This window comes from Aegilops tauschii, chromosome 3 (assembly GCF_002575655.3).
Source record: "Aegilops tauschii subsp. strangulata cultivar AL8/78 chromosome 3, Aet v6.0, whole genome shotgun sequence".
In the NCBI taxonomy this organism is placed as follows: Eukaryota; Viridiplantae; Streptophyta; class Magnoliopsida; order Poales; family Poaceae; genus Aegilops; species Aegilops tauschii.
Genome location: NC_053037.3, coordinates 596,299,834 through 596,323,653, shown reverse-complemented (window position 1 = coordinate 596,323,653; position 23,820 = coordinate 596,299,834). Strand labels below are relative to the sequence as shown.

The following is a 23,820-nucleotide window of genomic DNA, read 5'->3' as shown; positions in this document are numbered from 1 at the left end:
GCACCATTTTATTCTTATTTATTTTATTTGGCGTTCGACCTATCAATCTACTACAATTTTATTCACGTCCGTTTGCCAGTTTCTGGCGCCGTTACCCGAAAGGGATTGACAACCCCTTTAACACGTCGGGTTGCGAGTAGTTGTTATTTGTGTGCAGGGGCTGTTTACGTTGTGTTGCTTGGTTCTCCTACTGGTTCGATAACCTTGGTTTCATCACTGAGGGAAATACCTACCGTCGATGTGTTGCATCATCCCTTCCTCTTTGGGGAAATACTGACGTAGCTTCAAGCCGCATCAGCCCCCCTCGGGGCACCCCCCAGGTGCTGCTCTGGCCCATTGGTTGTTTTCTGGTCCATAAAAAATCCACAAAAAGTTTCGTGGTGTTTGGACTCCGTCTGATATTGATTTCCTGCGATGTAAAAAACAACCAAAACACAGCAACTGGCACTGGGTCAATAGGTTAGTCCCAAAAAATGATATAAAGTTGTTATAAAATGATTGTAAAACATCCAAGAATGATAATATAACAGCATGAATACTTCATAAATTATAGATAAGCTTAATTCATACTCGTCCTCGAGTAGGTAAATGATAAAAGAAATAATTTATGAAGTGTGAATGCTAGTAAAGTGCATAAGTTTGATCAATGACAATTTCAATCACTTTTCCTAGCATCATAGCAGCAATTCTTTCTCATAAAATTTCTCATGTTAAAGTAGCAACCAATTCACATGTTAAGGTTCAAACAATGAATTCTCTTGAAACTCAACAACCTATATATGTTCTCGGTCACCAAGCAATTCCAATTCAACTTATTCAACTGAGTCTAAGTAAGAGCTCCACATACTCAACCATCATATAGTCTTCTATGATTGCTAACACTCACCGCATACACATGAGCAAAACCTTTCAACCGGACACATAGAAAGATAGGGGCTTATAATTTCGCCTCCCAACGTATTCACCTCAAGGGTGATGTCAACAATAATAACTCATGCTATCCATATCCAACTGGACATATGTGCCTAGATCTTTCCTCACCACATGATGCTTGCCAAAGGAGAAAAATAAAAAGGAATAGAGAGAAAAACTTTGACTCTTGCATAAAAGTAAATACATAAAAGTAAAAGATAGGCCCTTCGCAGAGGGAAGCAGAGGTTGCCATGCGCTTATTTGTTTGTATGTTCAACCCCTTAGTGCAAAAGAACGTCATGTTATATTGCCCCTTATGATAGCAACCTTTATTATGCAGTCTGTCGCTTTTATTCTTTGCCATCACAAGTTTGTACAACGCTCAATTTTCTCTTACACTAAATGATCTAACACTTTTAGAAGCAATTTTTATTGCCTTATTGTACTGATGACAACATACTTGAAGGATCTTGCTCAATCCTTAGGTAGGTATGGTGGACTCTTGAAAATAAGATTTGGGTTTAAGGCTTTTTGGATGCACAAGTAGTATCTTTACTTGGTGCGGAATTTTTGGCTAGCAAAGATGGGGGACAAGCACCACATGTTGAAGGATCTATGATAATAAAACTTCTATGTGAATATGAACAAACATAAATCATTATGTTGTCTTCATTGTCCAACGTCAACTACTTTGGCATATAATATTTTGATGGGGTCTCACAATCAAAGATTTCCAAGATAGTGTATTTGCATGTGAAAGTTCTCTTCCTTCTACTAATCATTCATGAATTGCTTGTATGACCAATATTGTGATTGTCAAGCCTCAAAATATTTCACTTTCTAAACCCAATGTGAAGCTACTACTAGGCATGATATGCTTTCAACTTCATGACATTCAATTTATTCAATAATTTACTCATAGGATATAAGTGAAGCAAAAGAGTAAATGACAAGCTACTCCAAAAAGATATAAGTGAAGATGATAAGCATAATATTTCTTTCTCTCAAAATAATTTAAGTGAATCAAGAGAGAATTTTTTTCAAAACTACTAAAGCACACCGTGCTCAAAAATATATAAGTGAAGCACTAGAGCAATTCCATAGAAAAGAGCTTCGTTGACGGGATGTGAGTGCCGCTTACCTTGCCTCCCCGCAACTATTTGAGGACTCTATTTTATTTAAAAACTTTCAGATCTAAGTATTTTATTAAAACAGCAAGCAAAACAAAATAAAATGACCTTTCAAGGATAGCACAACTCATGCGAAGAAGCAAAAACTTAGGCTCAACCGATACTAACCGATAATTGTCGAAGAAAAAAGGTGGGATGCCTATCGGGGCATCCCCAAGCTTAGATGCTTGAGACTTCTTGATATATTATCTTGGTATGCCTTGGGAATCCCCAAGCTTGAGCTTTTGTGTCTCATTAATTCCTTTTATATCACGGTTTCCCTAAATCTTAAAAACTTCATCCACACAAAACTTAACAAGAACTCGTGAGATAAGTTAGTATAAACCAATGAAAAAACCTTATCATTCTCTACTGTAGCAAATCACAAAAATTATTATTCAACATTGCATACTAAATTCCTCTGCATATTTAATACTCCTATCCTCAAATAGAATCATTAAACAGGCAAACATATGCAAACAATGCAAACATAATAGCAATCTGCCAAAACAGTACAGTCTGTAAAGAATGCAAGAGTATCAGTACTTATTTAACTCTAAAAATTATGGAAAAAATACCACACTGTATAAAATATATAATATCTTACTATGCAAAAAGTTTCAACATTTTATCACGTTTTGAATTTTCTAGGGAATTTTTGCAACAGCGATAAACTTTCTGTTTTGAAACAGCAACGTATAGACTTGCAAAATAAGCAGGGTAAAGGCTATCCTTGAAATTTTTATTGAAATGAAAGATGCAAAACATTATTATAAATAACATCAAGAAAATAAAAACAAAATAAATTGACGCTCCAAGTAAAACTCATATCATGTGACGAATGAAAATATAGCTCCAAGTGAGGTTATAGATAATGGTGGAGACGAAAGAGGGGATGCCTTCCGGGGCATCCTCAAGCTTAGTTGCTTGGATATTCCTTGAATATTGACTTGGGGTGCCTTGGGCATCCACAAGCTTAGGGTCTTCTCACTCCTTATTCTCCTCATATCGACATCTCACCCAAAACTTGAAAACTTCAATCACACAAAACTTGACGGAACTTCGTGAGATAGGTTAGTATGATAAAGAGCAAACCATTTCACTTTGGTACTGTCAAAGACAAGATTCATAATTGTTTCCACACAATGCCTACTGTAGCATATCATTTCCACAATTTATATTAAGCAATATAAGCCATAAAAACTAGGAAACAAGCAAACTATGCATTGAAAACAGAATCTGTCAAAAACAGAACAGTCTGTAGTAATCTGTACTCAAACCATACTTCTGCTACTCCAAAAATTATGAAAAAATTAGGACCACGTGAGCAATTTGCATATTAATATTCTTCAAAAAGTCAACTCAAAAGCACTCTTCTGTTAAAAATGAGAATTATTTTCGTGAGCGCAAAATTTTCTGTTTTTCGGCAAGATCAAATAAACTATCACCCAACATGATCCCAGAGGCTTTACTTGGCACTTTATTGAAACAAAAACAATAAAACATTATTACTACAGTAGCATAATCATGTGAACACACAAAAACAGTAGGTAAAAGTGTTGGGTTGTCTCCCAACAAGCGCTTTCTTTAATGCCTTTTTAGCTAGGCATGATGAGTTCAATGATGCTCGCATAAAAGATAAGGATTGAAACATAACAAGTGCGTCATGAAACACATGGAAAGCACATTTAAGTCTAACCCACTTCCTATGCATAGGGATTTTGTGATCAAATAATTTATGGGAACAAGAATTAACTAGCATAGGAAGGCAAAACAAGCATAACTTCAAAATTTTCAACACATAGAGAGGAAACTTGATATTATTGCAATTCCTACAAGCATAAGTTCCTCCCTCATAATAATTTTCAGTAGCATCATGAAGAAATTCAACAATATAACCATCACATAAAGCATTCTTTTCATGATGCATAATCATAGAAAACTTATTACTCTCCACATAAGCAAATTTCTTCTCATCAATAGTAGTGGGAGCAAACTCAACAAAATAACTATCATGAGAGTGAAAATTAAAATCATGATGACAAGTTTCATGGTTATCATTCTTATTTATAGCATACATGTCCTCACCATAATCATCATAGATAGCAACTTTGTTATCATAGTCAATTGAAGCCTCATCCAAAATGGTGGATTCATCACTAAATAAAGTCTTGGCCTCTCCAAATCCACTTTCATCATTATAATCATCATAAATAGGAGGCATGCAATCATTATAGCAAATTTGCACATCAAATCTTGGGGGACTAAAAATATCATCTTCATCAAACATAGCATCCCCAAGCTTATGGCTTTGCATATCATTAGCATCATGGATATTCAAAGAATTCATACTAACAACATTGCAATCATGCTCATCATTCAAATATTTTGTGCCAAACATTTTATTGAGTTCTTCTTCTAGCAATTGAGCACAATTTTCCGATCCATCATTTTCAAGAAAGATATTATAAAGATGGTCAATAATATGATGCAACCTCAATTCCATTTTTTTGTAGTTTTCTTTTATAAACCAAACTGGTGATAAAACAAGAAACTAAAAGATTAAATTGCAAGATCTAAATACCTTCAAGTACTCACCTCCCCGGCAACGGCGCCAGAAAAGAGCTTGATGTCTACTACACAACTTTATTCTTGTAGACACGTGTTGGGCCTCCAAGCGCAGAGTTTTGTAGGACACTAGCAATTTTCCCTCAAGTGGATGACCTAAGGTTTATCAATCCATGGGAGGCGTAGGATGAAGATAGTCTCTCACAAAGGACCCTACAACCAAATACAAGAAATCTCTTGTGTCCCCAACACACCCAATACAATGGCAAATTGTATAGCTACACTAGTTCGGCGAAGAGATGGTGATAAAAGTGTAATATGGATGGTAGAAATATATTTTTATAGTCTGAATAAATAAAAACAGCAAGGTAGCAAATAGTAAACGGGCACAAAAACGGTATTTCAATGCTTGAAAATGAGGCCTAGGATCCGTACTTTCGCTAGTGCAACCTCTCAACAGTGCTAATATAATTGGATCATATAACCATCCCTCAAAGTGCGATGAAGAATCACTCCAAAGTTCCTATCTAGCGGAGAACATAAGAATAAATTGTTTGTAGGGTATGGAACCACCTCAAAGTTATTCTTTCCGTTCGATCTATTCAAGAGTTCGTACTAAAATAACATAAAGCTACTCTTTCCGTTCGATCTATCCTAGAGTTCGTACTAAAATAACACCAAAGAAAATTCATATTCATAATAGTCAATCCAACACAAAGAACTTCAAAGAGTGCCCCAAGATTTCTACCGGAGTAACAAAGACAAGAACGTGCATCAACCCCTATGCATAGATTACCCCAATGTCACCTCGGGAATCCGCGAGTTGAGTGCCAAAACATATATCAAGTGAATCAATACGATACCCCATTGTCACCACGAGTATTCAATTGCAAGACATATATCAAGTGTTTTTCAAATCCATAAAAGTATTCAATCCGATAACAACAAAATCTCAAAGGGAAAATCTCAATTCATCACAACAAGATAAAGAGGGGAAAACACCATATGATCCGACTATATTAACAAAGCCCGCGATACATCAAGATCATGACATCTCAAGAACATTAGGGAGAGAGATTAAACACATAGCTACTGGTACAAACCCTCAGCCCCGAGGGTGGACCACTCCCTCCTCATCATGGTGGCCGCCGGGATGATGAAGATGGCCACCGAAGATGATTCCCCCCTCCGGCAGGGTGCCGGAATGGGGTCTAGATTGGTTTTCGGTGGCTACAGAGGCCGCCGGCGGCGGAACTTCTGATCTAGGTTAACCCTGAGGGTTTTAAGAATATTTGTGAATTTATAGGGTAAAGAGGGGGTGCGGGAGGCCACCGAGGTGGGCATAACCCACCTGGGCGCGCCTGGGCCCCCAGGCGCGCCCTGGTGGGTTGTGTCCCCCCTCGGGGCACCCCCAGGTGCTGCTCTGGCCCATTGGTGGTCTTCTGGTCCATAAAAAATCCACAAAAAGTTTCGCGGTATTTGGACTCCGTTTGATATTGATTTCGTGCGATGTAAAAAACAAGCAAAAAATAGCAACTGGCACTGGGCACTAGGTCAATAGGTTAGTCCCAAAAAATGATATAAAGTTGCTATAAAATGATTGTAAAACATCCAAGAATGATAATATAACAGCATGAATACTTCATAAATTATATATACGTTGGAGACGTATCAACCGCCGAAAGATCTTGAGTTTTTGAGCTTTTTTCCTATATTCCATTGATTGAATGAATTTCAAGACATTTACCAAAAGTAATTCAAAATTTAAGTACAAGTGTGTTATAATTTGGTTACAAAAAGTGGAAAAATCATTTTAAGGTACTTAGGTAGGATTACATGCAGTATTCACAAAAAAGTTGAAAGATGCAACCCTTTTCTATGAATAGCCATGTTGACAATGTTTACCCCATTTTGCAAAAAAAAATGAAAGAAAATGAAAAAGAGTCAAAAATGTAATACTTTTGCAAGGAGTCCTTTTATGTGTACTAATTTCCAGTAAAAATGATAAACTAGGAATATAATGATTTTAAAAAAATGTTCACAAAATGGACACCATCTATGATGGTTCATGTCTTTCAAGCCAAATGACCAAGTTCATGGCCATATCCATGTCATATTTTCATATAAGGTGATGATATTTGGCACAAACATGGGGATTAGCATGCCAAACAAGATTGCCAAAGGGAGATTCCAAAAATTTGTTATAAAAGTAAATAAATCATTTTCAAGTGCCAAAAATGTTTTTTTTGTGAAGCAAGTACCACAAATAAGATTGAAAATTGAACCTTTGCAATTTTCACATGAAATGGACCTATTGAAGGCCTATTGTCGAAAGATTTTAAGTTTTTGAGCTCTTTTGCTATATTGCATTAATTAAATGAATTTCTGGACATTTACTAAAAGTATTCCAAAATTGAACTACAAGTGTGTTATAGTATGGTTAGAAAAAGTGGAAAAATCATTTTAAGGTAATTAGGTAGGATTATATGCAATATTCACAAAAAAAGTTGAAAGATTCAACCCTTTCTATGAATAGCCATGTTGACAATGTTGACCCCATTTTGCAAAAAGTGAAAGAAAATGAAAAAGGATTAAAAAATGCAATCCTTTTGCATGGAGTTCTTTTATGTGTACTAATTTCCAGGAAAAATGATAAACTAGGAATACAATGATTATTTTTAAAAAGTGTTCACAAAATGGAATACCATCTATGAAGGTTCAAGCCTTTCAAGCCAAATGATCAAGTTCATTGCCATATCCATGTCATATTTTCATATAAGGTGATGATACTTGTCACAAAAATGTGGCTTACCATGCCAAACAACATTGCCAAAGGGAGATTCCAAAATTTTGTTATAGAAGTATATAAATCATTTTTCAAGTGCCAAAAAAATGTTTTTTTGTGAAGCAAGTACCACAAATAAGATTGAAAATTGAACCTTTGCAAATTTCACATGAAATGGACCATATTGGAGGCCTACTCCTGAAAGATTTTGAGTTTTTGAGCTTTTTTGCTATATTCCATTGATTAAATGAATTTTTGGACATTTACCAAAAGTAATTCCAAATTGAACTACAAGTGTATTATAGTTTGGTTACAAAAAGTGGAAAAATCATTTTAAGGTACTTAGGTAGGATTATATGCAGTATTCACAAAAAAGTTTAAAGATTGAACCCTTTTTTTACGAATAGCCATGTTGACAATGTTGACCCCATTTTGCAAAAAGTGAAAGAAAATGAAAAAGAGTCAAAAATGCAATCCTTTTGCATGGATTCCTTTTATGTGTAGTAGTTTCTAGGAAAAATGATGAACTAGGAATACAATGATTATTTTAAAAAAGTGTTCACAAAATGGACTACGGTCTATGAAGGTTCATGGCTTTCAAAGGCAAATGAGTAAGTTCATGGCTATATCCATGTCATATTTTCATAGAAGGTGACGATATTTGGCACAAACATGGGGCTTACCATGCCAAAAAAGAATGCCAACGAGATATTCCAAAATTTTGTTTAAATGAATCATTTTGAAGTGCTAAATTGTTTTTTGTGAAGCAAGTACCACAAATAAGATTGAAAATTGAACCTTTTTGGCACAAACATGGGGCTAGCATGCCAAACAAGATTGCCCATGGGAGGTTCTAACTTTTTGTTGTAAAAAATGAATTTTCATTTTTTAAGTGTGAAAAGTGGGTTTTTGTGTGTGAATCAAGTAGCACAAATAATATGCAAAAGTTCACTTATCCAATTTTCACACAAAGTAGACCATATTGCCAAAAGATTTTTAATTTTGAGCTTTTTTGCTATATTCCATTGATTATATGAATTTCATGACATTTAAAGAAAATAATTCAAAATTGTACTACAAGTGTGTTATAGTTTGGTCCAAACAATTGGAAAAAATCATTTTCAAATAATCAAGAAGGATTGTAGGTAGTATCCACAAAGTAGTTGAAAGATTCAGAGAGCAGCGATTCGATGCCCAAGCTCATCTGCACCCATGCTGAAGAAAAATACAAAACAAATACTAGGAAAATTAAAAAATCCAATTTTTTTACACGGTAGATAATTTGTTGCATGAGGTCCGCTCCAAATTTCATATCATTTGAACATCTGAGTAGCTCTCGACAAAAAAGACAAATTTGAGTTTTTGTAAACTTTTTACTGCTCATGTACTGATTTGACCTAATTTGTCTTTTTTGCTGAGAGCTACTCATATGTACAATGATCTGAAATTTGGAGCGCACCTCATGCATCAAATTGTCTACCCTACAATTTGTTTTTGGATTTTTTGGATTTTTGTTTATTTTTTATGAATTTGTTCTTGACCGGGTGCATATGAGCCCGGGTCAGAAATGGATATTCCAAAGATTCAACGCCTTTGCTTTAAATAGGAATAAAATAAAATGAATTTAGGAACTTGAATCAACTGAACTGGATTTAAAATTAATATTTAATCAATTTCTTAAGTTGATTACAAATTCACAAAGGTATTCGACGATGTTCGCACTTAAAACCCGCATAGAGCAGGCCGACCCAATTACTTAAAGCCCGCACTAAGCAGCACCAAGGTGTCCAAGTGGGACCACTCGTCGGGCTCTCATCCAAGGCCCACTCACCAGGAACCCACCCAGGTAACAGTGAATAAGTTTGACCCAACAGAAACACTTTGTTTGGGCTTTGTGGGGCTGGGGTGAAGACAGGAGCGGAAAAGCGAGGCGTGTTAAGGAGGCGGGACAAAACTGAGCAGTGCTAACGAACCAAGGGCATGGAAATAGAAATCCCCACTTTATACTCCCTCCGTCCGTGAAGAGTGTACATTTGTCTTTAAAATTTGTTCACAAAAGAGTGTACTTCTATCTTCTCAATCCACTTCAACATAGAGAAAATGTTTCTCTTTCATCACACGGTAATCAAGACCAATAACATTCTACACATGGTCTCGTTAATTTGTACAAGCACTTAACCCATTGGGGGTTGGGTAATTAAGAGCAAGTACAATAGTGGGCTATAAGCCCGTTTACATGGCACTATTGCCTATGTGGAGGAGAGACACAACAAAAAAGTGATGGAGTGGGCTAACATGCAAGTGCCAGTCTCTATGCATGCTCCTAGGTAAAAGCATTTATGTTTGTCATAGTTAACATAGCTAGTAGTAACATAGCGCACTCCAAGACAATTTTGCTTATCTGACATGTAATTAATGAGAGAGGTGTTTAGAGTAGCATAACGGAACCCAAAGCAAAATAAGTCTATAATCTAATAAATGCAATCATCTATGATACTACTTCTATGTTACTTTTCATTATAAGGGTAGTAACATAGACTAATGTCATATGCATGACACTAGACTAAGTTACTCCCCACTATGACTAGCCTTAATGAGAGGAAAGAGATAGAGAGAAACTTAAAAAAAGTTCTAACCTTATAGCCAGCTCTATTGTATAAGTAATTAATAATGCTAACTCTTCATGACATGTCATGTTTATATACTATTAACCATGCTCTAAAAAGAAGAGAGATGTTGGCTTGCACATTTGAAATGCATTTTTTACTCCGCTCCATAATTTGTCGTAAGATTTATATTTGTACTCCTTTTCACCGGACAGAAGGACTATACATTAAGGAGGAGGTGTAGAAAAAAAATATTTACTTGAGAATTACTAGCACCTACATCTTTATGGTTTCTAATAAAAAGTACAGTAGTACTTATAATTTGGCTGCTCCAAGATCACAACCATGCTACCAATATGAATGCAGTCACTCTTTTTTTCATCCTCTTTTTGCTTCCACATGCATTCATCTCCTTGATTGACGAGTGAAAACCATAAATGAGTGAAGAAAAAGAGGGCGGCTTCACACCTTTCACACCCTCGTCGCGGTTATAAAATTTTGCCCCTCACGACTCCACTAATCAAAACCGAACCCCAAACCCAAACCAATCCCCTCCGGCCCGCCGCCGCGGCAACCGCCGCCAGCAGCAATGGGGGCGCCGCGCGCCGGCGACCTGGTGACCACGCAGGTCAGCCTGGGCGGGTTCGACGCCGCCGTCCGGGCGCGCGACCTCGCCGACTTCCTCGAGGTGGAGGCGGGCCCCGTCTGGCGCTGCCGCGTCAAGACCTCCACGACCCCGCAGGACGCCGACCCCGACTTCCTCCTCCCCGCCGCCGCCGCCGCCGCCGCCCTCGACCCCGGCCAGGCGCAGCAGCGGCTCGTCCCCGTGCCGCCGCACGCCTTCGTCCACTTCGCGCGCCCGGAGGCGGCCCGCCGCGCCGCCGACGCCGCCGGCCGCTGCGAGCTCATCCTCTCCGGGAAGCCGCTCCGCGCCGCCTCCGCGCCCGACAGCGCGCTCCGGGCCTCCCGCCGCCGCGGCGTCGCGCCGTTCCGCTTCCCCGGGTCCCGCCTCGAGGTCGGCGACCTCCCCGCCCCCGACGCCTTCCTCGCCGCCTGGCGCTGCCCGGGCCCGGACGACGGCGCCGGCGGGCTCGAGTTCGCCGTCGACAAGTTCGACGGCTCCTGCCGCCTCGTCTTCGCCCGCGACACCGCCTTCGCGTTCAGGGAGCTCCGCGAGGCCGCCGTCGTGATGCGCTGCGACGTGAAGCTCGAGTTCCCCGTCCGCGACGTCGCCGAGGTCAGGGTGTTCAAGCTCGACTGCTCGCTGCTGCTCCGGCTCTCGGCCGCGCCGCTCGTCTACTACCGCACGGCGGACGACGACATCTACGAGTCCGTGCCGTTCGACCTGCTCGACGACGACGACCCGTGGATCCGGACCACCGACATCACCCCCAGCGGCGCCATCGGGCGGTGCGGCGTTTACAGGATCACATTCCCGGCGCGGTTCTGGTCCAAGATGGAGCGCGCTCTGGCCTACATGAAGGAGAGGAGGGTGACCGTCGTTGAGTGCGGCGGTGGGTGGGGGGCCAGGAGGGGGCTCACCGTGCGCGACGAGCCCGAGTTTGGGGAACGAATGCAGGACCTCTTCTTCTGCGTGCAGCACGCCGAGGGGATCAAGTTTCCAGTGCTGTTCCTCGTGAACGCGCTGGTGCACAAGGGAGTGATCAATCAGCACCAGCTCACGCCTGAATTCTACAGTTTGCTCCAGGGGAGGGAGGAGGATGTCAATGTGGCTGCACTCAAGGAATTCTGGGGGATCAAATTTCCGGTCTTTGATGCGTGCCGGAGTCTCAAGAATCTGCAGGACAGGGTTGCCAGAAACCCCAAACTCCTTAACAGCAAGATTGGGGATGACCATTCTGAGGTGAGGAGGCTGGTGATCACGCCCACCAGGGCGTATTGTCTGCCGCCGCAAGTGGAGCGCTCTAACCGTGTTGTCCGGCATTATCGCGTAGTCGCGGACAGGTTCCTCAGAGTAACTTTTATGGATGAGGGTATGCAGCAACTCAACAGCAATGTGCTGAATTTCTCTGCTGCTCAGATTGTCAAGGATTTGATGTCAAACTCGTTCCTGCAGCATAAGACAACGGTGTACAAGCGTGTCAAGACATTTTTGACAGAGGGTTTCCACATGTGCGGCCGTAAATACTCGTTTCTTGCATTCTCATCAAACCAGCTGAGGGACAGATCTGCCTGGTTCTTTGCAGAGGACAGAACGGACAGAACGAGAACGGTCGAAAGCATTAGGAAATGGATGGGCCGGTTCACAAGTAAGAATGTAGCAAAGCATACTGCTCGGATGGGGCAGTGCTTCTCATCGACATATGCAACGGTGGTGATGCAGCCACATGAGGTCAATGAGTGTCTTGAGGATGTTGAGCGTAATGGGTACGTTTTCTCTGATGGAATCGGCAAGATTACCCGGGAACTTGCACTGGAAGTCGCTAAGAAGCTGCAACTGACAGATAATCCCCCATCTGCCTACCAGATCAGGTATGCAGGCTTCAAGGGTGTTATAGCTGTCTGGGAAGGAGAGAATGATGGGATACAGCTTTCCCTGAGGCCAAGCATGCACAAGTTTGACTCTTCCCACACTGTGTTAGAGGTGGTCTCATGGACAAAGTTTCAGCCAGGATTCTTAAACCGTCAGATCATTACATTACTCTCCTCCTTGAATGTCCCTGATGCTATCTTTTCACAAATGCAGAAAGACATGCTGTCTAATCTCAACAATATTTTGACTGACACTGATGTTGCTTTTGACGTTGTAACCACCTCTTGTGCTGACGAAGGAAACACCGCAGCACTGATGTTGAGTGCTGGCATTTCACCTGGAACTGAGCCGCACCTGAAAGCATTGCTGTTGGCTATAAGGTCCTCACAGCTACTGGGTCTTTTGGAAAAATCAAGGATTTTTGTTCCCAAGGGAAGGTGGTTGATGGGCTGCCTTGATGAACTTGGGATCCTTGAGCAAGGACAGTGCTTTATTCGGGCCTCATCTCCAGTACTCAATAATTCTCTGCTGAAGCATGGACCAAGATCTTCCTCAGCGAACAACAATGCAGAGACCGTTAAAGGTACTGTTGTTATGGCAAAGAATCCGTGCCTTCATCCAGGGGATGTCCGGATCCTTGAAGCCATTGATGTGCCTGCTTTGCATCACCTTGTTGATTGCTTGGTCTTTCCCAAGAATGGCGAGAGGCCACACGCCAATGAAGCGTCTGGGAGTGATCTTGATGGGGATCTATACTTTGTGACGTGGGATGAAAAACTTATCCCACCGGGTAAAAGAAGCTGGAACCCTATGGACTACTCCCCAGCCGAAGCAAAACAGCTACCGCGCAAAGTAACCCAATCTGTAAGTTAAACTAATCTTGGCATTTATGCATTCGTCCCTGAAAATTCAGTGTATGGATATATTCCATTAAATACTTGTTCACCTCTCTGATGTCTTCCCATTAGTAATTTCTGCTTGACATGTTAGTGTTCTTACTGAAACAATCCCTGCCGTAGCTAAATAAGCAACTTAAATATAAACAGACAAGGAAATTGTATCATAGTTTGGACCCTGAATCAGGGATTCTGTTTCTTCCTACTAATTCCATGCCTGTTAATTGGCATGGGAAATCCTAAACTTCTTGAACTGTTGGATTATAATGACTACTGCATTTGACCTATCTCTATTTGGTTATATTGTCTGCAATTTGATTAACAGATGACAATAGCTTTAAGTACATTTGTTTAGGGACAACCCACTAAGCACTTTGTTACTTCATTTATATCCCATTTCCTTTGCTTTGAGATCTGGATTAGTTCAATTAAATTAGTTTTGAGTCGATCCAATGATCAGAGAAAGTAAAACTTGCATCCTTGATATTTTTGTGTGTATTAGGTAGGGGCTAAAGGCTTGACAAATTCTGAAGGTAGCCTAATGTGTACAGCTGGATTTCAATATAATTGATTTTATTCTTGGAAAACTGTAGCTGTACTGCTGTAGAGTACAATCATAAATTTAACTTACCAGATGTCGGGTATTGCAGTTGTAGATCGATACCCCTTTTGCTTCATTTGATGTGAGATTACCCTTTTTTCAAAAGCTAAGTTAATTCTTTCCATCTGTTGAAATTGAAGTCAAGAACTCCTGATCATTACTCAGGCATAAACACTTTTCAGTTCATCATCAACTAGCTCTTTCTCTTTGCTTTTGTAAATTAACATATGCTCTTATCATCCAATTGATCTGATACAAGCAGCTACTATACACAAATTATAAGGTGCATCTTCATTTCATCCGGTTTCTTCAAATTGCTTTGTCCTTGAGTTGTGATAAATATCAGTACTCTTTTTAAATACAATATTTACTAATACAAGGTCTTTGTACTGTTAACAACAGGATATCGTTGATTTCTTTTTGAAGAACATGGTAAATGAGAAACTGGGTCCGATAAGCAACGCTCATGTTGTTCATGCCGATATGAGCGAGTATGGAGCAATGGACGAGAAGTGCATTCAGTTGGCAGAACTAGCAGCGTTCGCTGTTGACTTCCCCAAGACGGGCAAAATCGTGTCGATGCCGCCAGCCCTTCGACCAAAACTCTACCCCGACTTCATGGGAAAGGATGATGCCATCTCCTACAAATCAGAGAAGATCCTCGGAAGGCTCTACCGGTCGATCCAAGAGGCCTCCAGCAGCGATCTGGTCCCAGAAGAAACCTGCACGCTGAACGACCTGCCTTACGACACAGACATGGAGGTTCCTGGCGCGGCGGATTTCCTGTCGAGCGCGTGGCAGTGCAAGTGCTCGTACGAGGCGCAGCTGGACGCGCTGCTCAAGCAGTACGGCGTGCGCACGGAGGCGGAGCTCGTGACGGAGCACATATGGTCGCTCCCCAAGTACAACAGCAGGAAGCAGGGGGACATAAAGGAGAGGCTGAAGAACGCCTACTCTGCCCTCCGGAAGGAGTTCCGGGCCATCTTCGAGAGCATCGAGGCGCCGGGCCAGACCGAGGCCGTCTTGGACGACGACGAGAGGAACCGGGTGTACGAGATGAAGGCCTCGGCGTGGTACCAGGTGACCTACCACCCCAAATGGGTCCAGAGGTCGAGGGAGGCGCTGGAGCCTGACCGCGAGGAGGAGGACGCGCCGGCGAGGCTTAGCTTTGCGTGGATCCCGGTGGAGCACCTGGCGCGGATCAAGTTACGGTGCCGTGGGGGAGTGAAGGTGGGCCGCCGGAGGCCCGTCGAGAGGCTCGCTGCCTACATGTCTGGGAGCCTGTGATGCTCTTGGTGTGAAGCCCCCTGCAGCACGTACTGAAGCAAGACCACTCTGCCCTTTTGCCATGCTATCTGAAGCATGCCTCACGATTCTTATCTGGGTTAATGTATCCCAAGCCCAACTTGTTGGAAGCTCTCTTAATTAGGTACTAGGAGTGTTTGTACTTGCATAAATAAATGCTCCATAACCCTGCCAAAACTGACTGTGTGTGTGTGTGTGTGTGTGTGTGTGGGTGTGTGAGGCCTGCAGCAGTGGTGCTATCTGAATTTCTCAATTGTTTTGTATGTTGCAGTTTTCTCCTGGAAAATGGTCAAAACTGATCTGGTAGTAGTATGTCCTTGTAGACTTCTGAATATGACCTGGGAACATGGGGTTTCCACTGTTCATTTACAAAATCTCTTATTCTTGAGTTCATTTAGAGCATCTACAACCACACATAGCAAAAGTGAGCCCCCAAACGATGGACGCGTCCGGTTGTGTCCGTGGGCAGCGCCTGATCATCCCCCATATTTCACACATCACAACCACACTCCCCATTTGACTATATGTATTTTCATATCACAACCACACTCCTCATTTGACGATATTTATTTTCATACAAGGGCATGCAACATTCATGATGTACATACCTCGGACATAGCAAACTACCACATACACTACTCGTCATCGGATGTGTCGCTGACGTTCGTGTCGGAGCCGCCGACCTCGTGGTAATTGGCGGCCTATGGAAACGGCGGCGCCTCCTCGGACACGAAGGCCGCCTCAAGTTCCGTGTCCTTTAGACTATCCGGAGGCAGGCCGGGCGCAATGCGTGTGGTGTGATGCACGGCTCGTGCCTCCTCCGCAACGCACATCTCCGCCTGGCGCTCCGGCATGAGCAACTAGCAGTAGGTAATCTTGCTGTGGACCATGGCGGCATCGACGGACCTGAGATTTGAAGTGGAATGGGAGAGGAGTGTTAGCAGCGGAGCAGGTAGGGAGGGATGAAAGAATGGGAAGGGGCTTGCCTTGCCGTCTAGCTTAAATAGCTGGACTTGGTCCCTCAGGCGACGCACTGGAGTAGCGCCATGAATGCGTCATCACCTAAACCGGAGAAGGCGCCCATCGGACCGACGTGTGTTAGGTGCCCGAAGTATGGGCTGGGTATAGGGTGTCGGTGAGCCCGGACGTTTGGGCAGGTATAGTTGGGTGGCAATTTTCTGTCCAAGTAGTGATCGACAGGTCGCCAGACGTTCGTGGCGGATATGGGGGCTCCCATTGCAGATTCTCCTGCTTTTTTTTTTTACCTAGTTTAGGTAAGTCGTGATTCACCAAGTCCATGTCACAACTAATCTTAACAAGTTGTACTTGTACGTCTCTTTCTTTAATTTTCGGGTGTTGACCCTTGTCGTGGGAGTGGGGCACTGCCCCCCCCCCCCCCCCCCCCCCCCTCCTCTACCCCACCGGTTTTGGTCATTGTCAATTACTCCCTCCGTTCCATAATGTAAGATGTTTTTTGACTCTAGTGTACTGTCAAAAAACGTCTTACATTATGGGACGGAGGGAGTAGTATGTAGGAGTGCTAGCTTATTTCATAATAAGATTGTGAAATACTCTGATCTCGAACTATTATAAACACTTCGTCACAATGAAAAACCGATTTGGCAATCAACTAAAAAATGGGCTAACATACAACCCCACCCCCCCCCCCCCCCCCCACCCCCAACCCTCTTTCTAAAACCCTAACTTCAAGCCACAATCTAAAAGTGCGAATGATACACCTCTACATTCTCGTCACGTTGATGCGAGAACTTATAGTATTAAATTTATCGAGAATAGAATATATGCGAATAACACACCTCTACATTCTCGTCATATATTAACTGTAGTGGATCGGTGGTGGAGCCAACATCCAAACAATGGTGTACAAAGTCCGTAAGATTTACAATTTTACTCATGTTTCCTTTCTTATGTATATTGCTATACATAGGTACTTTTTTGTGAGGAAAAACTTTCAATCTATTCATCCACTATCAAGGTAGTGCAAAGAACAACAGAAGTAAAAAGTGCATCCAAGTCCGTAGACCACCTAGCGACGACTACAAGCACTGGAGCGAGCTGAAGGCATGCCGCCGTCATCGCCCTCCCTCATCGAAGCCGGGCAAACCTTGTTGTAGTAGACAATCGGAAAGTCGTCGTGCTAAGACCCCATAAGACCAGCGCACTAGGAAAACAACCGCCACTGATGAAGAGATGCGTAGATCAAAAGGATCCAACCTGTAGACACATGAACACAGACGAACGAAGATCGGATCCACGTGGATCCATCGAAGACAAACGTCGAACAAATTCCGCGAGATCCGCCAGAGACAAACCCCCACACGCCCTCCGACGATGCTAGAGACACCACGGGGACAGGGGCTAGGCGGGGAGGGCCTTATTCCATCTTCATAGAGTCTCCACCGTTTTCGCGCCTCTCCGAACAGGACACAAACCCTAACAAAACTAAAAAAACTATCTAAAAACGGAGCCCTCCCGCTGGCAAAGGCCGGGATCCACTGCGCTTCCATGGCTCTAAGACCATAGAAGACGAGATAGACCGGCGGAAGCGCCGATGGGAGCCACGAGAGCTAGCGTTTAGGGTGCCCTCGCGTACGGGAGCGAAGGGGTAAAAGTTCCGCAAACAATGGGTGTACATTTGTACACCCAAGTCCCTACGTAGCTTTGCCCATAAAAGTGCTCTAGTTTATAGCTATTTTTTATAAAGAAATACGCTGCATGGAAGAATTCAGGGGAGCAAATTATTATGCTATCCAGTCCAAACAAAAGTTGCATGCCTATCCAATGTAACTACTAGTACTTAAATTCAGAGATGAGAGTTTCACGCGAACTGCAAAACTAACATAATACTAGTACTGTATAGAAGGCTAAAGATGCATATGCTCATTCAGTGTAAAAGATGCATGTGCCCATTCACTAGGAACAGCACCGGAAACTTGAGCCCCTTCACGTCGCTTCTCCTGTTCATGCGTGTCTCCAATGCATGTCACGGCACCATCTCCAACGATCCATCCTTCCAGCGCACGCACCTTCACCGGCACCGGACCGACCCGTGCGTGCTGAGACTAGTCACAACGGATAGTAATTTAGACTAGTAGTCTATGTTACTATCTTTATAGTGAGAAGTAATATATGTATGGTGTCATACAATACTTCATTTATTAGGTTGTAGATTCATCTTGTCTTGGTATGCGCGATGTTACAGTAATTAACTAAGGGGGTGTTTGGTTCCAGGGACTTTTTTGTGTTGGGACTAGAAAAAGTCCCTAGCAAACCAAACAGGGTGGGACTTTTTTGAGATTTTTTGCTAAAAGTCCTTAGAAGCACCTCCTTAAGAGTCTTTTTCAAAAAGTCCTAGGGACTAGAAAAAGTCCTAGGGACTAGAAAAAGTCCTAGGACTAGAGAACCAAACACCACCTAACTATGTTATCATATGCCTCTCTTTCTTCATTAATTACTCGCCACATTATCTGTTTTGCCTAGAGATGTTTGATGATACCACCTATGTTTACTTTCACTGTGGATAGTCTCATGGCGCCACGGTTCCATGCCATCGGCAACAATTCCCAAGGCGTTCGGTCTCGAGCACTTGGAGACACCACGGGCAGGCGCCCGCCGCCTCGGATCAGCTGGCTGCCACCGCCCCGTGGCCGTCCGGTCGCCAGCCCGCGAAGCTGGATCCGATCAGGTGCCAAACGCAGCTCACAGGCATGCTGCGCATGTCGTGCTTGCCGGACCAGCCAGCGCGCTCCGCTGACCCGCATCACCTTGTGCCTCTGCCAGGATGAGCAGCCCCCTGCGCCCCCCACACAAGCAGAGAGGAGTAGGGCCCGCCTCCACCGACGCTGAGCGGGCTTTGCCCGGCGGCGGCGGGTAGAGGGACAATGGGTCGTGGCGGTTAGGGTTGCACACCCAGATCGCCCGTGGGGGAGCGAGCGACCGGGATGATACGTCTCCGGAAAACGACGCATATACGCAGCCGTCACTAGATCGACCACCGATGGTCAGATCATGGGTTTTCACATGAAGATCAAGTGCGAGCAAACTTCAAGCAATGCCTTCAAGAGAGTAACGATGCAAAAACGCCACCATTGCTAGGTATAACCAGGTAAACTATGTTCATATTGGTAGCACGATGGACACTTTTGATACATGAACTTGCACGTGATAGGTAGTAGGAGTAGTACTATTTTTCCTTGGAAATCATAAAGACAGGTGCTAGTAATTCGATCTCAAGTAAATATTTTCCCCTACTCCCCCCTAATAAATAATTATAGAAAGTCCTCTTAAAATTTATAACTAATAAAGTATGAGTTATGCTTGAAACAATGTAATCATTGAAAACTAATTACAATTGCAAAGCCAATTTCTCGAGTAATTTTTCTTGCTATCAAACAATTGGGCATCACACGGCTCGAAAGAAAAATTGAAACGGGAAGCCATACCATGATAGAAGATCCTTTGTTTTGCTCTATACCATCTTGCCGTGCAAATCATTATTGGCATTGAAGCACCACTATCGTTGTCTCTGTCCTACACAACGATCGTCTTTTAATACCGACCGTCGGTGGTGCCTGCACCGCTGTCGTGTCTGTTGTCCACGTCGATGCACTTTCCAAGACCAATCCTTTAGCAGTTTAACCCTAGCACTATTTTTTCATTAGTGTATCTGGATCCTTAATGCCCCCGTCATGGAATTCGAGCTGCTTGAAACTCAAGAGGTGACCTTTTTTCATGTATTATATACACTTTCTATAACAAAATGGAACTGTTTGAAAACCAACTAAGAAAATGAGCTGCACACACAACAGTGAGCCTCACCCCCTTTTGAAACCCCAACCCCCAACCACCAACCTAAACCTTGTCGATATACTATATCGCATATATCTTCAACTGATTGAAAGGATATAAATTGTGTAGCCTCCATGTCTATGGAAAGTTCATTGTATCATAACTATTTTTCTAAGTCGTTACTCATTGTTTAAAGTAACCTAAGCAGTCAATGTAATATTGATGATCAAAGTTCAAAAATCTATTTGCATGACTTTTTTTTCATTTGAAAGATGTACAAATAGCAAACGTTAATCATAGCCAGAGAGTATTAGTCAAAGCGCGACTCTACCAGACTCCAAAAAAGGACACATCCTATAACTACTAGTAAAACGCCTGTGCGTTGCTACAGGCTATAATGCATATGAATCAAACAGAGGATTAAGGTCATCTTCAAGGTCGAAACTCATTTCTCCTTCGTACGTCCCTGCATGTTTTGATATCAAACGGGCACCCAACAGGCTGCCTAAAATTCAACCGTCTAGATAGTTCGGACTCCCCCAAATCCATCCCATATATGAGGGGAAAATGTGGTTGTCTAGATTATCCGACATGTTATCTTCAATATGCAGTCCCAACACAAAAACCACATCCCACGACGCACCCTTCCCTTTTCCTGCCAGACCCTCCCCTCCCCACTCGGTTTACCGTCGTAGCGGGATATTTCTCGCTGGATCCTTCTTCTTTAAAACCGAATGACATCCACCTCGCCTTCATCATGGCGCCCTCTCTTCTTCACACCGTACTTCCCCATGGATCGCTAAGGAAGAGTCCTCCGCCAACGCCCCCGCTCCCGCCCTGATCCCCTCCCGCGGTGCACGTGTCACTCCTCCACCGAAGGCATGTGCCGCCCGTGATGCACCTGTGCCAAGAAGGCAGATCCAATGTCGGCTGAGCCATTGCCACGTTGTAACATATAGTTGAATGTTGTGCATTACCATGAAATAAAATTATGATCTCCTTTCTTGGGCAAGCAACTGATATGCCACGCTCGATTATTAACTGTTGAAGGAACGAACCAATACATTTAACCTTCTATCCTAACCAAATAATTGTACGACTTGATAAAAAAAATATGTACTTGCTCATGCAATTTGCTACAAAGCCTTCTCAAATGAAATGCAATTTTCCACATTTTCTAAAGTAAGAAAAATATTCTGCTTAGACAGTAAGGAGCCCCAACCCCCATTCCACTCACTCTCAACCCTCACTCTTATCACAAAATCCACTAACTCATGTTCTAAGTGAGCCAGTGATCGACGTGGCCGTGGCAGGGCAGCAACAAGGGACAAGAGCAGAAACGGCCTTCAAATGTTATTCACCACATGCCTATAGCAATTTTTTTATATAAAAATATAATGCTACCTCAACATGCACTCAATAAAAAAATGAATTACAGATCACAATGAAAAGTATTTGACGACTGAAAGGACACAAATACTATTCTTTGATGTTGTCTTCTCTATTTTAGTAAGCAACAAAAATAAGTACATGAGTCATCCCCAACAAATGCTTCAACAAAGTAGGCAGTAGCAACAAAATTCAAAAACTAACCAATTGCTGGCACTATAGTGTATGGCGTGTGTAATACATTATATCATATCATAACATTTGCATGAATTACCACATGGATTAAACATCAAGTAAATTTGCATACTAAAATTATATCTCCACATGCAGTTTCATCCAGAACAAAACATGCATATATAGCCATTTGAGGGCATATGTTCTTGGAGGAATAAGTGTACGACATGACTGAATACGACCTAGATATTTATCCTTTAGCTTACATACCTTGTCCTTCATTGTTGTATCTAACACTATCTATTATGAGAAAAAATCCATTGGAGAATATGACATTCAAGCATAACATCATAGTCCATGTGCATAAGCGCACATGTAATTTTCCACAATGCCATGACGAACAAAGATGCCTTTCCTCTTTAGCTCTTCACTGTTGTCATCTTCCCTGTGGTCCAGCTCTTCCTCGCGTGGTTGTACTTAGTTTCACTACCACAACGCTTCTCATCTTAATAGGGACAATACATAACGCTTGCACATTTGTCCAAATACAATCAAGAGACTTGATACACTCTTCTGCTCTCCATATTGGAAGCTGCAACATAGTTCTTTCTCAAACATTAAAACAAATGTAGCAAAATGTTTTAGTAAAAACATTAGTAGGTACATTTTATTCTAAAATTTGATGATATAGCACACAGAAGCATTAGTAAAAACATTAGTAGCACTAGTGTAGAACCGGGTTGTATCACCGGTTCGTAAGGGCCTTTAGTGCCGGTTCTGCAACCGGCACTAAAGGGTGGGGACTAAAGGTCCCCCCCCCCTTTAGTACCGGTTCTGCACGAACCGCCGCTAAAGGGCCACCACGTGGCACGAGCCAACGCCGGGGGCGGGGAGCCCTTTAGTACACCAACTGGTACTAAAATATTTGGGGGGTTTTGGTTTTATTTTTTATTTTTCCTTTAATTTTGTGTTTTCCATTTATTTCTTTTTTGTTTGCTGGTATTTTATGATACTACATATTGTACACGTTATGCATATATATATATATATATATACACACACACACACACACAATTTCTCCTACATGTTGCCTTGGTGCCTTTGGAGCACGATGACAATTGGGAGTGGTTCATGGGGGCGGTAGCGGGCAATAGTATTCTCCTTTGGGATCTATGACCTGGTCGAGCAAAAATCCCGCTATTTCCTTTTGAAGTGCTAGTATACGCTCCGTTGGTAGGAGCTGCTCCCGCACATCTTTAAATTGTTAAGAAGGAAATCAATATGCATATGTATTAGTTGTGTGACTAGATATCGATAATGATGTAAAAATTGTGAATAGTGTTCTGGCAAACGTATCGATTGCTGTCTATCGGATTTGCTCCTTTCGGACGCCATCATGCGAATGTTCTCGCAAACATAGTATGCACACAGATCAGTCCCCGGCGCCTGCTTCAGGGCCTTTACGAGAATGGAATTTAATCAGATAATAATTAATCAAGCATGATAATTAATTAATGGTATTAAAACAAGAATTAAAGAGATGGTAGCTAGTACTACTTAATTACTTACCTTGGATCGATACCAAAACAGCTTTTCTCGCCATTTGCCTGGAGTCATCTTGATGAACTTTGCCCAAGCCCTGCCCGCCGGCAAAGAAAATTAATAAAGGGGTTATTAAATAGTTGATATCAGGAAATGACGAACTAAATAGGCCGAGATATAGTTAATAATGATTAAAATTACCTGCCGACTATCCCCTTCAAGATGGTGTAGTCACTTTCTTTTTTATGTAGTGAGTCCAGTACTTCAACTTTTCCTTCTTCAACTTTAATGTCTAACAAGATCCAGTGGTAACTTCATGTGCACATGTTTGTATGTCTTAATTAAGCGGGCATGTGCATAACACTAATCAACTACCCTAAACCCTATACACTTAATTATTAACATCTAGCTAGCTAGTAAGTAAAAACAGAATTTGTAGTACAAGACAGTGTGACTCACAGGAAGTTGTAAGGAAATAGTATATCTTCATTGGTATCGAGGTGCTTCAAGAACTCTAGCATTTTATTCTCTACATCTTGTTTATACCATTCCAATTTCCATGTGTATTCA

General features: G+C 42.3%; 1 protein-coding gene across 1 annotated transcript; it reads left to right on the top strand.

Moving 5' to 3' along the window:
- Window positions 1-10,541: 10,541 nt before the first annotated feature.
- Window positions 10,542-15,710, top strand: LOC109740747 (probable RNA-dependent RNA polymerase SHL2). Its single transcript, XM_020299800.4, has 2 exons — window positions 10,542-13,398; window positions 14,434-15,710. Exons 1-2 carry the CDS (start codon window positions 10,630-10,632, stop codon window positions 15,316-15,318), a joined length of 3,654 nt encoding a protein of 1,217 aa, XP_020155389.1. The 5' UTR covers window positions 10,542-10,629; the 3' UTR covers window positions 15,319-15,710.
- Window positions 15,711-23,820: the final 8,110 nt, after the last annotated feature.